General features: G+C 42.7%; 1 protein-coding gene across 1 annotated transcript; it reads right to left on the bottom strand.

Moving 5' to 3' along the window:
• Nucleotides 1-3,706: 3,706 nt before the first annotated feature.
• On the bottom strand, nt 3,707-13,960 carry DCTN6-p27 (dynactin subunit 6). The gene is made up of 7 exons (XM_050179025.3): nt 13,770-13,960; nt 13,587-13,654; nt 13,391-13,496; nt 12,809-12,885; nt 12,535-12,582; nt 10,369-10,511; nt 3,707-3,937 (listed from the first exon to the last, which is right to left on the bottom strand). The coding sequence occupies exons 1-7, from the start codon at nt 13,802-13,804 to the stop codon at nt 3,833-3,835; spliced, it is 582 nt and encodes a 193-aa protein (XP_050034982.1). The 5' UTR covers nt 13,805-13,960; the 3' UTR covers nt 3,707-3,832.
• Between the last annotated feature and the right edge of the window lie 97 nt (nt 13,961-14,057).

The raw sequence follows: 14,057 nt of genomic DNA, 5'->3' as shown, positions 1-14,057 counted from the left end.
GTTGACCCGTTTCTTCTTGAACAATTTTACTCTTTCTCTCTTCAAATTGAGGTGAATCCTAGCCCTAACTAACATATGATCACTACACTTTACCCTACCTAACACTTCTACATCCTGCACTATGCTCGGATCGGCAGAAAGTATGAAATCAATTTCATTTCTTGTTTCACCATTAGGGCTTTTCCAGATCCACTTCTTGTTTAAACGCTTCCTGTAGAAGGTGTTCAGTATTCGCAGCTTATTCCTTTCCGCGAATTCAAGCAACATCTCTCCTCGAGTGTTTCTAAAATCCACGCCGTAGTTGCCAATTGCTTGTTCACCAGGCTGCTTTTCCCCATTTTTGCGTTGAAGTCGCCCATGACTACAGTATACTGAATTTGCACTTTTCGCATCGCTAATTCAACACCTTCATAAAACTGTTCTATTTCTTCATCATCGTGACTGGAGGTTGGAGCGTAGCTCTGTACTACCCTTATTCTATACCTCATATTCAGCTTTATTACGACTACTGCTACCCTCTCGTTAATGCTGTGCAGAATTCGTCAATGTTGCTCACTATGTCTTGATGTCAATGTTGCCCGCTATGTCCTTATGGATTACGAATCCTACCCCGAACTGCTTCTTATCTGGTGCTCCTCTATAGCAGAGGACGTAGCCATTTGTTAGCACTGTATAGTCCTCACCAGTTCTTCTAACCTCACTTAGGATAATGATATCTCAAACAATACCTGATAGTTTCTCAAAAAGTCCGGCTAGGCTAGCTTCACTCGAGAGGTTTCGGGTGTTAAACGTTGCAAGGGTCCGTTTCCATTGGCGTCCTGTCCGGGTCCAGAGATTCTCAGCACCCTCTGCTGCGTTACAGGTCTGACCACCATCTTGGTCAGGTGCTCCGCATCTGCTGGGGACTGAGGGCCATTTGGTAACTGAATGAGTCATTTGGGGAAGGGGTGGCCGAATATGCGCCAGGGAGGCCAATTCGTTTTCTGGTGAGGGAGTGTCTTGTTGAAGCTTAGTGGATCTTCCTAATTTGGTTGTACCTGGATTAGTATAGCCCCACTTGCTTTCGGCGTTTTTGCAAGCGTCAGGCGCCACTCCGAGCCTGGAGATGTAGTGTAATGGGGGAGGTGAATTCGAGTTTCCCACCTTCAGGGGAAAAAGAAGAGTATATATGTTCGCAAAATAAATAAATAAATAAATAAATAAATAAATAATAATAATAATAATAATAATAATAATCTTTATTGCACAAAGGAATACAGAATACAAGAAACGGGCCTGTCAAAGCCACAAGTGGCTTGAGGGACTTGGCCCGGCAAAATCAGCAATAATAATAATAATAATAATAATAATAATAAACATCCCGGCCACGGCGGCCGCATTTCGATGGGGGCGAAATGCGAAAACACCAGTGTACTTGGATTGAGGTGCACGTTAAAGACCCCAGGTGATCCAAATTTCTGCATTCGCCCATTATGGCGTGCAATCGGATCGTAATTTTGGCACGTAAAACCCCATAATTTTTAATAATAATAATAATAATAATAATAATAATAATATAAGAAAGCGAATTATCTGATGCAGAAAGCGAATCTATTGCATTGTTTGAAATCGGGTCCGCCCTAAACTAGACAGAAATTGAAAATCATAAATATTTGGTATCACTACGCCAATCGTAAATAATATCTAAAAATCGGTTCTTTTTTATTGCGATAGCAATTTTGTGGACACTCCAGGCGCATTTTTGCCGTCGCCGTCGCCATGATATTCCGTAGAAAGTCCAAGCACGATAACGTCGTTGCCGCTCGCCGTACGCTGTATGTGCGAGTGAAACTTGCGAGGATCATCCGACGGTCGCGTCTAAATCTCGAGCGCTCGAGGGAGGAAAGCGCGCAGGAAGCGCGCCGTCTTCCGTCGCGCACGCGGCATTGGGGGTAGGGGATGTAGAAGGGGGGAGGCGTTCTACTCCGGCGGCTGTTGCGTACGACGAGGCCTCGCGGGCGCAGTATCTTGAAAGCGATCTGCGATGTGGACAAAGTACGCCGAGTGCTGTAAGCTTCGTATGCGCTGTGATTTCGAAACTTCGCGTTGCAGCGATAGGCAGCACGAAGGTCAATTCGCTCGCTGCTGCTGCCGCGCTTCCTCACTCCAGCGTATTGACTGCGAGTTTCCGCAGTCATCGAGTGATATGTCTTCATGTTTACCTGTGTGCGCGTGAAACCATGCTTGTTAACTTAGCGAATGTTTACAAGTATATACTGCCGATAAAGCTACTATCCTTACTTCGTATAGCTGTCTACTAATTTGCTATCGCAATCGATGCTTCGCCTTTCGGGCGAAACTACGCCTTTTTTTTTCGACACAATCGTAAAGTTGGCGGGTATGTATTATGTCCGCTGTAGAGTTCCCCAGGGTACGGCCCGTGGGCCACATCCTGCCCGAATAAGACCGTTGTTCTCTTCAATAACTTCTGAGCGTATGGCAATTCTTAAGCTAGCAATTGATATTAATTATAACAAAGAAAAGGGGAACGAGCAAATTACGAGAGCGTTTATTCGCGGATTCGATAATTACAATGTCATCGCAACAGTTCAGTGTGTAAGGCACACTGACGATGGATGCAGCCCTCGACTACTGTTTTTTTTTCTTTATTGAATGGGCATTTTCCATGACCTCAGGACATAGCGCCATGCCTCCCCAGAATCTACGAACCCTAGCAGAGAAACTGGGCGACACCTAAATTACCTGCATAATTAGTGCCAGTTATTTTTGGTGTCACTGGCGTGATCCGCTTATCTTTTTCTCCCAGTTCGGCAGGAGTGACATTGATCGACGCACATAGCAGCGAGATATACACTACCCTACACCCATATACGCGCGCACACCAACATGCGATTTTTGCACTCTCGCAATATAACACAGATTCCACTGAACTTGCTTTGACAAGTATATAGTAGTAACAACCAGTATACTGTCAGTTACTAAGTCATATCTTTCGTACATTACTTCGTTAGTGTTAGAGAAACCTGTCTATCACGCTTACGCTTGCAACGAGCGCGGTCGGAGCGTCAGGGTAAGAAAGCACGAAACTCAGGATGCAAGAGCAACACTAAATCAGTTTATGATACAGTACTATTTCTAAACTCTTTGTTAATTTTGCGGTAATATGTTTATTATTATAACAAAAAAATTAAGGACGAAGTGCCGTTTTCTGAATTTCGCGCTGAAACACCAGCGCCGGTATCTCAGTGTGACGTCACGGATTTCGGCGCATTTTTTTTTCGTATTTGGCCCGTTTTGGTTTTGTTAAAGTTCATGAAAGTTGCTTAGTGCAGTGTTTGGCTGCTTTGCAATAAAATCTAGTCCCTCTTTAACGATAAAAAACAATTAAATGTGCCCGCACAGACGCCGTCATAATCTGTGACGTCACGGCGAGCTGGTGCGAAAAGTTCACGGCGGCGGCGCCACCTGTCTGTCATTTCTGCGTCTGTTCTGTCATATGAAACTTCTCATGGCTAAGTTTTTTTAAATTGTTGAATGATGATTTACTAACACAGCCTCCTCGACCTTTTCACGCCAACTGTATTTCCCTTTAGTGTCCCATAAAAATTAAGTTGCTAATAAAGCCAAGGCAGTCGCTTTCAAAGGGCAGGAAACTTGGCGATATCCCACTGCTTACGGCACTATACAGAACATAAGACACCAAACAAACCCATCATGTGTTATTTTATTTCGTTCTGAAGTTCTTGAAGCAGAACCCAGCACTGGCCTCCTCAACCTCTCCTCCCCCCCCCAAAGAAAAAACAAGCCGAAGCTCATGAATAAAGCTCCTTCTCTACTTCTTCAACTGCTGGAGAACTTGCTCTCCCTTGGACGGTTTCCAGAAGTAATGGTAGTTGGGCAGGACTTTGGTCAGGAAGTCCAACTGCAACGTCTGGGTCTATACACAAAAAGCCAACATATGAATAGTAAATACCAACGCAATAATAATCGTTTCAAATGAGCGTAAAAAGTGTTTGTATACACTGCGTATAAGAATTGTGTATTAACGCATCCTCATTATACCTCGTCCTTGCTCCGTAATCCCTACGTTCGGTCAGAAAAAAAGGCGCTTAGAAAGAGTTAAATCTAACAAAAAGAATAGCAGTAAGAGAAAGAACATTAATATGTGAATAAAGACCAGATTCATAACTTATTCGGAAGCATGATTGATTCGAAGCAATGTTTCGGCGCCGTTGGGTGCAAAATAACCGATGGCAAGTGAAAACGTAGAAATTGAAACGTACCGTGCAAAGCTTCAACAAATTCAATGGCCCCTAACATGTGCAAATTCTGTGCACGTGAAGGAAAACAAAGTTATAAACATGTTGCCGCAGAGGTTCTTGCCATACCTCTACTCAGCCGTTTATTATTCAATAACCCGACATAAGACATCATCATAAAGAGCTCGCCGTATGACTACGCAGTCTAACTTTGCCAGCATATGCTAGGACGTATTGTTTATTCCTTCATAGTGGCTCCGAACCAGCGCTAACTTGGTTTTTTTCTTTTCAGGTGCAAAAAGGGGTGGCCGATTATGTCGCCAACCAGAGAGGATTTCGTGAGCCCGTCCCAATATTTATGAAAAAGTGCCAAGTTTCTACTCGTCCCTGTCGAAACGAGTATGTGTGCCACATTCAAGCCCGGTCAGATCCGAATCCGAAGCTCTCCTCACGAGCATATTGACCAGCGTGCGGCTTAGAACTGCCAGACTCTTTCACTTTGCAGTGTTCTTCCGTTCCTGTCATTGTAGGAACGTTCTAGAGAAGAGAATTTTCACTGCCGTGAAGTGTTTTTCGAAGACGACAAACCCACACGCATGTAAAACACGTTATAGCATGGCTTTATGCCAATCACCTTTCTCTCCCCCGCTCCAGACGTCCCACTTCCCGACACCATGCGAACGAGGGTTGTAGGTGGCGAGTTGACGCCGACAAGCGAGCTTCGCCGCAATACACTGGTGCGTGTAGTGAAGCAAAGGTAACATACGTTCCAAAATCTTACCAAGGTCGCCGTCGTAAAAACCAATATAATGTCACTCACAGTACCTATCTAGCGTAAGCTCCTTAAACTATGTTCATTGCCCGCTGTATCGAAGCGCTGTCGTTTTAACCCCGCATAAAGCGTCGCCATTGCAAATACATGCTCCGAATTTCTCGTCTTTGCCCCTTACGAGAATTTTGTTTTTTTCAGTACTGTACTTCAACGGGGAAGACTTTATGCAAACCGGGGGAATTCCAGCCATACGACTAGCTTTGCACTACACGAAGTCACTAAATACACACAGCATAGCCAAAGCCCGTGGATTTTGGTATTTTTCTTGCACCCACTGCCCAACTGTACTTGCATGCTTCTCCGACACACTATTTTCCTCAAGATGCGCTCAAAATTGTCCGCAAACTGTCTACGAACAGTACAATGCCTCCTGTTATCAAACTGACTAGTTACCCTAAGTGTGTTAGCTGTATGCTGGCTGCAAGTATGAGCACAGTTATTCTGACGAGCCTAAGTACTCTAAACACATACAAGCATGAAATGCTTCTTCACTCCGTTGTGAGCGGTTTTGAAGGGGTATCTCAAATACAATGGAAGCCATTTATAATCTAAAGAGAGTCGCTGGGAATCAAAGGAAAGTCATTGGCGATCCAATGCAAGCCACTGGAATCCTTAGAAATCTACTTGCAGCTGGAACACACCTTTCACAAAATGTTTCAGCAGAAAAAAAGCTTTGTTCTCTCTTGGCAGCAAGGATCCAACCAAGACTCCAATGCACAGCTGTGGCAGGGAGCCTGCCATGCTATCAATTGATCTACAGTGCAAGTTCAGACAGTACTCCTAGAGGCATAGTGTAGGGCATATGTGATGCAGCTTGAGATATGTCATGCACAAAGCTGTTGGAGACAAAAACAAAGAGTGACCTTCAGTGAGAACAGGCAGCACCTACAGCTTTTCGTACGCAGCCGCTAGAAATGAAGGAGCAATGGAACAAAAAGAACCTAAATATATGAATGCCTAACCTATGCATAGCATCGGCATACAAGAAATCAGTTGATTGTATCCAAACACAAACAACGACAAGTGGGGTACACGTCTAGCAGAAAAGGCTTTCTGCATTCGTATTTAGATGATGTCCATGATCAAGACACCAGGCATGCTGCTTTATAAGAACCATGCTACAGAATATGTGCAGCAGTATATTTGACCACATTTTTCATAAAAATCCTGCACTGATACCTTAATGCACACTAGTGTAAGAGGGAGATCATGTGAGTGGAGATGTGCAATAATATGTGCACATTGGTGGTATCCCTATAAAGAAGCAGTTCATGTTAACATCTACCGTATTAACTAGCTTAAGGGCAGCACTTTTTCTTTTTTGTGATCATGACGAGGTGTGGCCCTCACATTGGGGCAGACCATTTCAGTTCCATTTTCCTGGCTGAGTGTATGCCCAGTGATCTCTTGATACTAAAAGAGGGAATGCTATTGTTTTAATAATGCACTTATTTGTTCATGCTTGTATGCAATGCACCTGGTACCTGTCCAGTCCTCACCACTATCACTGTTGCTGCTTGCTCCTCAGGCTCTGTTCGGTAGCACGTTTGTGGATACAGTCACCTCCAGTGCCATTCGTGACATTAAATATGCCTGTAACTTCAAACCTTTTCACAACGCCTGAAGATACTGCATGCCATGCACCCAAGAATTCAAGAGCAGACATATATATATATATATACTTTTTTCTTTGAATTTACGCTGCCAAGTTCGAGGTGCAGCTCTTATATGAGCGCATCCCTTACTCACATGCATACAGTGCTTCTGAATATGAGGGATTGGTTTATTATGTTTGTTTGTGCAGCCAGAACACACCTGGCTACACAAGCAAAAATAATAAACCAATCCCTCATTTTCAGAAATACCACATGCATGTGAGCAAGGGATGCACTCATGTAAAGGGATACATTCAGCGTACTTTCATGGCAAACTTCGCCCTGCATAAGTAGACGTGGTGGGACAATGCCGATGGTTCGCTGGCATCGCTTACATTCAGCGAAAGGCAGGCGGATGCCACTGCGCATTTGTCAGTGTTGCCAGACTCTAGGAATGTGTTTCCGGATAAGAAAAAAAAATAGTAAATGCACGTCTTATTGTATTATTTGTTGTTAGTGACTAAACAACTTGGAAAAACGTTTCATAGAGGTGCTTACAAATGATTTCCGCAAATTTCATTGAGCTGTAAGCATTTTAGCGGGCTGGCTTTCCACCGTCTGGCTACGTTGAGAGGTAATACCACGGAGCGCAAACGTTGCAAAAGGTTTCGTGGTTCTCCAACAGTGACGTTAGTTTACTTTGTGCAAAAACACATTGTGGTTATTCATGTTTACTTTAGTTTCAGTTCCTCTGTTAAAGCCTCCTCCAACAACAAGAATTTAGTACTGCAGCCGGGGAGGATAGAATTATCGGTATTTGGCATGAAATGGGCTTGTCAGCGGCTCTCGTTCTCGATGCCCTAGGCTTTCCGTGCGCCGCCTGGGCCCTCACAGGTGCAAACAGCCAGAAGGCCAGGCATGGTCGGCTTGTCGTCGCTCTTTTCCCTCAAGGCACTCCAGCAGAAGGGACTTATGGTTGTAGTAGAGCAGGGGTGCACAAACCAAACTTTGCGAGCACGCGTGCCGACAGCGAAAAAAAAAAAAAAAAAAAAGCTTTGGGCACCGCGAACAAGAAACCCATATGGGCAGCACCACACACACAAAAAAGACAATAATAAGGAAAGCAGTACAATGCACACACTATTTTGCGCCATGGAACCTTTGATCAGGTTGATAAGAAAACTGCACCCCACTTATAAGTTGGGTGCAGTAAGTATAAGTGGGGTGCTCATGAAACAGATAATTATCTGTTTCGTGAGCACCTCACTAAAGTTTGTCGACTAAAAAATTACACAGATTTGTACTCTTAAACATTCAATATTCGGCTGTAATGATCAATGGTGTCCCTTTCACGCGCAGAGAGCCCGAAAGTGTGTGGCCAAACTAGCCCAAACGCCCGCATTCCGTCGCTTCAGCGCGGCCACGTGACTGACGCTTCGATGCAAAAGTCAAAATACACAAAAACAAACCAACTGCCGGAAGTCAAAGGGAGATCAATCGTTGTGACGCCTGGCGACCGCGCGAGGCACTCCCGCCACTTCCGACGGCGATTTCCGCCGGGCGGCATTTTTCCTATCGGACTGGGTAGCTGGCGGGAGTCAAATTTTTGGACTCCGAGGGGCAAGCATTCGCCGCCGGGCGTATTTAGTTGCCTGGACGCCGGTTTTCTGCTCCATGTATCCCGGGCTTAAGAGCTGCACCTCAAACTTGGCAAGAGTTCTAGATATCCTGCTCGCTACCCCTCAAAGCACCCTTTGAAGTCAAATAATATTCGGATCTTGTAATATACTGGCTTACCGCAAACTATACTACATCTTACCAATTCCTTGCATTGAAGTGAAAGCTATGGTTCATGTTAGTTAACTATAGAAGCCAGCCAAAAGAAAGGCCCCTCCGTTTTGTGCCTCTGATGACCAAGTGAATACAAGGATTTGTTAAGGACTAGCAGGGCACAGTGGGCAAGCCCCCTTCCCCTTTGATTGGTTGATATGAGCCCTATCTTTCAGTGCACTGCACAGAGTTAGTGAGACAGAGTACAGTGGTTCATTTCACAGATTGCATTAACAGTGGTCGAACAGCCATTTGACTTTCTGGTATAGATCTTGGTACAGGCAAAACACTGATCAGGTGCAGCGACAAGTGCTTTCAGCAGAATGTTGAATGTACTATATCTACACACCATTTGTCTCAATTTTAACTGAAATAGACAATAAAAATAGTGGAACCAGCTTCATGCACATCAATGAGATATGTGGGATAAAGATTACCAAACTAGCTTCGCTACTTTTAAAAGAATGGATTTCCCTTTGCATATATTTTGCTAGGCGGTAAAAAGCCATGGTATAAAGGGCGTGTAAGGGATGCTATGCCCTAGGACAAGCGCAACTAAAGTCACCTTGAAGACATCCAGAAGTTTCTTTAGCTTTAACGTGCACCCTTAACATCTATGTAAAATAGTGTGCGACCAGAAACTATCCGAGGCTTCTTTTTGATTCCTTGAGCAAGCTCCGTGCCATGCTAGTATGAGGAATACAATACTGCCAAACAACTGGCACAAACAAAGCCACAAAGTGGCAGTACATTAGAAGAGGTAACTGCTGGGCTAGTTGGTGATCTTGCATACTGAAAAGATTTTGCGCCAAAAAACAACACACACAAGAAAGACGACGACACCACGGGCGCCCGTGGTGTCGTCGTCTTTCTTGTGTGTGTTGTTTTTCGGCGCAAAATCTTTTCAGTATGGCAGTACATTACACGCTCTACCGATGAGAAATGCAATGTGTTAAAAACAGCACATGGGGCATAAAATGGGGGACCGATGGCATCAGCTATCGGCCATCGGTCACTCCTATGAGTTCAGTAATGACGATGATAGCATGCTTTGGGTTCTTGTTTCAATTTTACTATAGCGAGGCAGCATGAAAAGAATGAGGGTTTCGTTCTCAAGCTTCTGTGGCTCAGGCTCACCAATGTTTTGTTAAAGTGCTGTTCTGGAGCAGGATGGCACAGAGGATTGCTCTTGGCACAATTAGTCACAATTAGTGCAGCAGTTTGACCACTGCATTAAGTAAAAAACTGCAATTGTAGGTCTAGGCAGTACATGAAAGCAATGACAGAAGGCCTGAAAAAAAGAATCTATCATTATCAGCACTGTTTCTTGATGCAAGCCCTACAGGAAGTATGCAATGTTTATATAACTTTTCTTATTTCTTTCAATAAATCATGATGACTTTAATCCAAATATCACAACTTGGTAGCTCCATCAAATCTGTCATCGATCTTGCATACATGTATTACATGCATTAAAGATTGCATTAATTCTGCTAGTATTGGAATGGAACAACCATTTGCCTTCAGAAATAGCAAAAGATGAAAAGATGTATTATGTGGACATTAAACAATATGACATGCTATCATATTGTTGAAAGGAGTACTTATACTATACTTACACTTGCACTAGAAAGAGTAACTTATACTTTATACTTACACTAGATGAGATCGACTTTTTATTGCTGCAACATTGACTACCAAGTTCATTAAAAATGAATTGATATTTCACGAAAATGAATTAAATCTGTCTTCCCTACCCCACTACATATAAAAATAAATAATAAATTAATAAGAACAGTTATCTATATTTTTGTGCCGATAACACCATTGCAAAACACCATGCATTACTCACCGCTGGCTTTTCATTTTGGATTCTTCTTTCACACGTACGGCCATATATTACTGTATTTTCCTTCAGCTTCTCATGAGTAGTGACTTCACACATGGCACCAATGACACAACCACTTGTCAGTTCAGTGTATCTCCCCAATTTGCCTAAGACCGACATAAAGTAAAAAGCATTCTGTCATTGAAAGCCTACAGTACAGCATGAAATGCAGAAAAAAAAGAATGATGGTGCACGAGGTAGCACTGGTATGATATGACATATGCCAGCAACATTAATGCTGTGCGATAATGACACACCCTGGTGCAATTAGTCCTACGTACTACATTAGCATGACAAGAAAAAATTGTCATCCAACTGAATTCTGGCATGAAGCTACAAAGAAAACACATAGGTGTTTCTAGAAAAGAAAGCCTCACACTTGAAGAAAAATTCATCCTGGTTTGGGATTTTGTTCTTTTTCTTAAACTGCGAGGCTTTCTTTCTGAAAGAAACCCATATGGGTTTCCTTTGTAGCTTCATGCTGCAATTCAGGTGGATGACAACTTTTCCCTTTCATGTACTTTCCTCCCCCTTGTGGACTTCTGCAGAACTGATTTTGCACCAGTATTTTGGCAGCACAAAAAGAAAACTCCAGTTATCTGCAGTGAAAATCTTTCACCACTTTTCACACGACACACACATGCCTAAGCTGACTTGACAAGCTTCCAGGACACTGTTATGAAAGTGTACTTCCTGATAGATGTTTCTTTTTTCTTGTCAACTTGGAAATACAGTTTGATCAGAACAAAATGGCTTTTGTCCTAAAGGAGATAATATAGTGTGGGAGCAAAACAAGCACAGGTTCTACCAACAGTGCAGAAATCAGCATCATTCTCTAGCAACCACTACATAATCTATATAACCATAAAAAAGGTACATAGTCAGCTAACGAAGAAGTGCAGCATTCAGTAAATGAAAGTTGCAACTTCTGCAAAATGATCTGCAAGTACTACATGTGAGCTCTATGTGAAGCAATAAGCATTGCAGTTTCCAGCCATAGAGCCGGTGCTAGGCATCGCATGACTTATACTAGTTAAAAGCGATTCTTACAAATGTATTAACGGTATGACCAAGTACATGAGCATAATCGATCACTGAGGTTGTTAAATATTTAAGCTCATCATTGATGCCCTGCTCATGATATGGTGTGCTGTTTTCCATAAAATATAATATGATATATATATATATATATATACATTCCCAAAGTTTAAACATATACAAATTTATGGTACTCTCCCAGAAAAACAACGGACTTGTACCGTTTTCTCTATTGTTCAAAACTGTTCAGAGACTCCTGCGCAAGCCGATGCCCCTCAATAGCTGTATTGTTTTCTTCTTTGGCTCCTCCACCTCTTGGAAATGCTTTTCTTTAAGCTATCATTTCAGTTTTGGAGTTCACAAGAGGTACCATATGGGTTGCACAGAGAGAATAACATGGTATTTTCGTCTCATTTTTTGTCGGCAAGTGCTGCACACCAAGTGCTGCGTGGGCGCAAGCATTTTCACAGTGCACAAGCCACTTGTTCATGCTCAAAAAAGTTTTTCTTCAGACGCCATCACACAAATACTTGAGCATTCAACATACAAATGCTGGCTGACACTCTGATCTTGCAATACAAATTTAGAACGATAAAGCTTACTGATATAAAAAATTTACTAAGAGAAAACAGAACTTGATGCACACATGTTATTTGACATTGACTATTGCAAAACTGACGCAGATGGCAACACAGGCTACCAAAAAGCAATGCAGTGAGTAGACGAAACTTCATACAAGGATGCTGTTTGTCAAGTAATGGAGCTGAGAGTGCAGCATGCACTCCTAGTGGCACTTGCCAGTATTAAATTTCTTGCAACACCTTGTTTTAAGTGAGCTGGTTCACCTTGATAGTTTTTCATAAAAACAAGCGAAAGACGAAGACAAAAGGAACACATACGATGCCAGTCCTGTCGTATGTGTTCCTTTCATCTTCCTCTTTAGTGCGTTTTAATGAAAAACTATTAAACTTCCTTCTGCCTATGTAATAAAGATTATCGTTACTTTTGTATCCCTCTTCATACGTAGCTCTCATACAAACAACCTGCAACATTTACAAGAATTAACTCTTATGAGGAAAGTGTCCTACTCACTTTTTGATTCGAGAACATTATTGTTTCCTATTGCAAGTGCTTCAGAGTCTGGGCAATAAACAGTCAAAGAAACAACATGGGTTGTGGAAAAAAAAATCCTTTACAAAATTTTACTGGCACCATCCACTCGCTGCACTTCAAGCTCACATGTTCTGCAAAAGTAAACAACAGATCATTCATCAAAAGGCAAAAAAGGCATCATTAGCAATAATCGCTGTCATGATCGCTTTATGTCCACTGCCCTATTTCAATCTTATAGTACACACAAGGATACAACTCCCAACTTCGAAAACATTGTTGTTCCCAATTGTCATCACGCTCTCCGAGTCGGGTGCATCCCCTTCTTTTCTCCTGCGATGAAAGTGAGTAAAGTAAGCAAAATGAATAAAACATTTCTTCATGAGTCATCACTCTTTCATGATGTGTAGCAGCAGAAGTTTCAAAGTGCTTTACCACTGCAATATTTGCTGCTTTTTTTTTTGTTTTCTGTTTCTTAGTGCTGTCCAAATGTCTCGTTTCAACCGCGATCATTTTTTTTTTATTCTACGCACAATGCCAGAGTGCAACCTAATTTCATCTGTAGCGAAGACTTGAACTTGGTTAAGCACAGCTGAATACTTGAAACTAGCCAAAACTACGGCAAACGGACTTTTGTAACGTCACCCCGCACTTTGTGACCCCGCACTTTGTACACTTAATCCATGTAAGACGCACCTCGAAGAGCCCACAGGGATTTGAACAGCACTAGTATTTACGGCTAGATCAGCAGTATCTCGCACGCTATATTTTGAAATACGAGCGATATGCACCGAAAATAAATGCAGCACAAACTGTCGAAGAAATCAAGGTACAAGACCTGTTGACTATGTAGACCTGCTCTTCAATAAGGTTGTTGTCTCCGATAATGATAGGCCCAGCTTCAGCAATAATGTGCGCAGCAGGATGAACAATAGTGCGGCTCCCTGCAGTAAATAAGCGAGTTTAGTCGGCAAATACCGCGATGCGTTGCAAACCAGGTAAAACGCGGTTTCCTATTGATCGTAAGCACCAACCGATCGTCACATCTCCCTTTATTTCGCATTCTGCCGTCACAACAGCACCAGCGTATATCTTCACAGTTCTGGAAGTAAAACAAGAAATTTGGTAAGAAAATCTCGTCTAATATATACGTGCGCGTGTGTTTTACTGTACTAAGCAACGCCCAGTCTGAATGACATCCGAAGTCGTCCGCTCACCCGCCTGAAGGCTTAGGCAGGGACGCCGTGCTCATTGTGTAAAATAGTAAGCACGGATGCCTGGGAACAATCGCTACAATTAAAAACGCGGGTATGTGGTCGCTGCAGGCTAACTCATGCGGCAATTTGAAGTGGTAATTGACAGCTCTCACAACCACTGATCGTCAGCCATATTACAGACTTCTGATGTGGATACGGCAATGGATACAAAAGACATTTAGAGTCGTCAAATAATGCCTACTAGCAAGTAAATTAAGCTACGCGAATACATTTTTATCTTTTGTTGTA

This window comes from Dermacentor andersoni, chromosome 5 (genome assembly GCF_023375885.2).
Source record: "Dermacentor andersoni chromosome 5, qqDerAnde1_hic_scaffold, whole genome shotgun sequence".
NCBI classification, from domain to species: Eukaryota; Metazoa; Arthropoda; class Arachnida; order Ixodida; family Ixodidae; genus Dermacentor; species Dermacentor andersoni.
The sequence above is the reverse complement of the archived record's forward strand: the minus strand, read 5'-3'. Positions and strand labels throughout refer to the sequence as shown.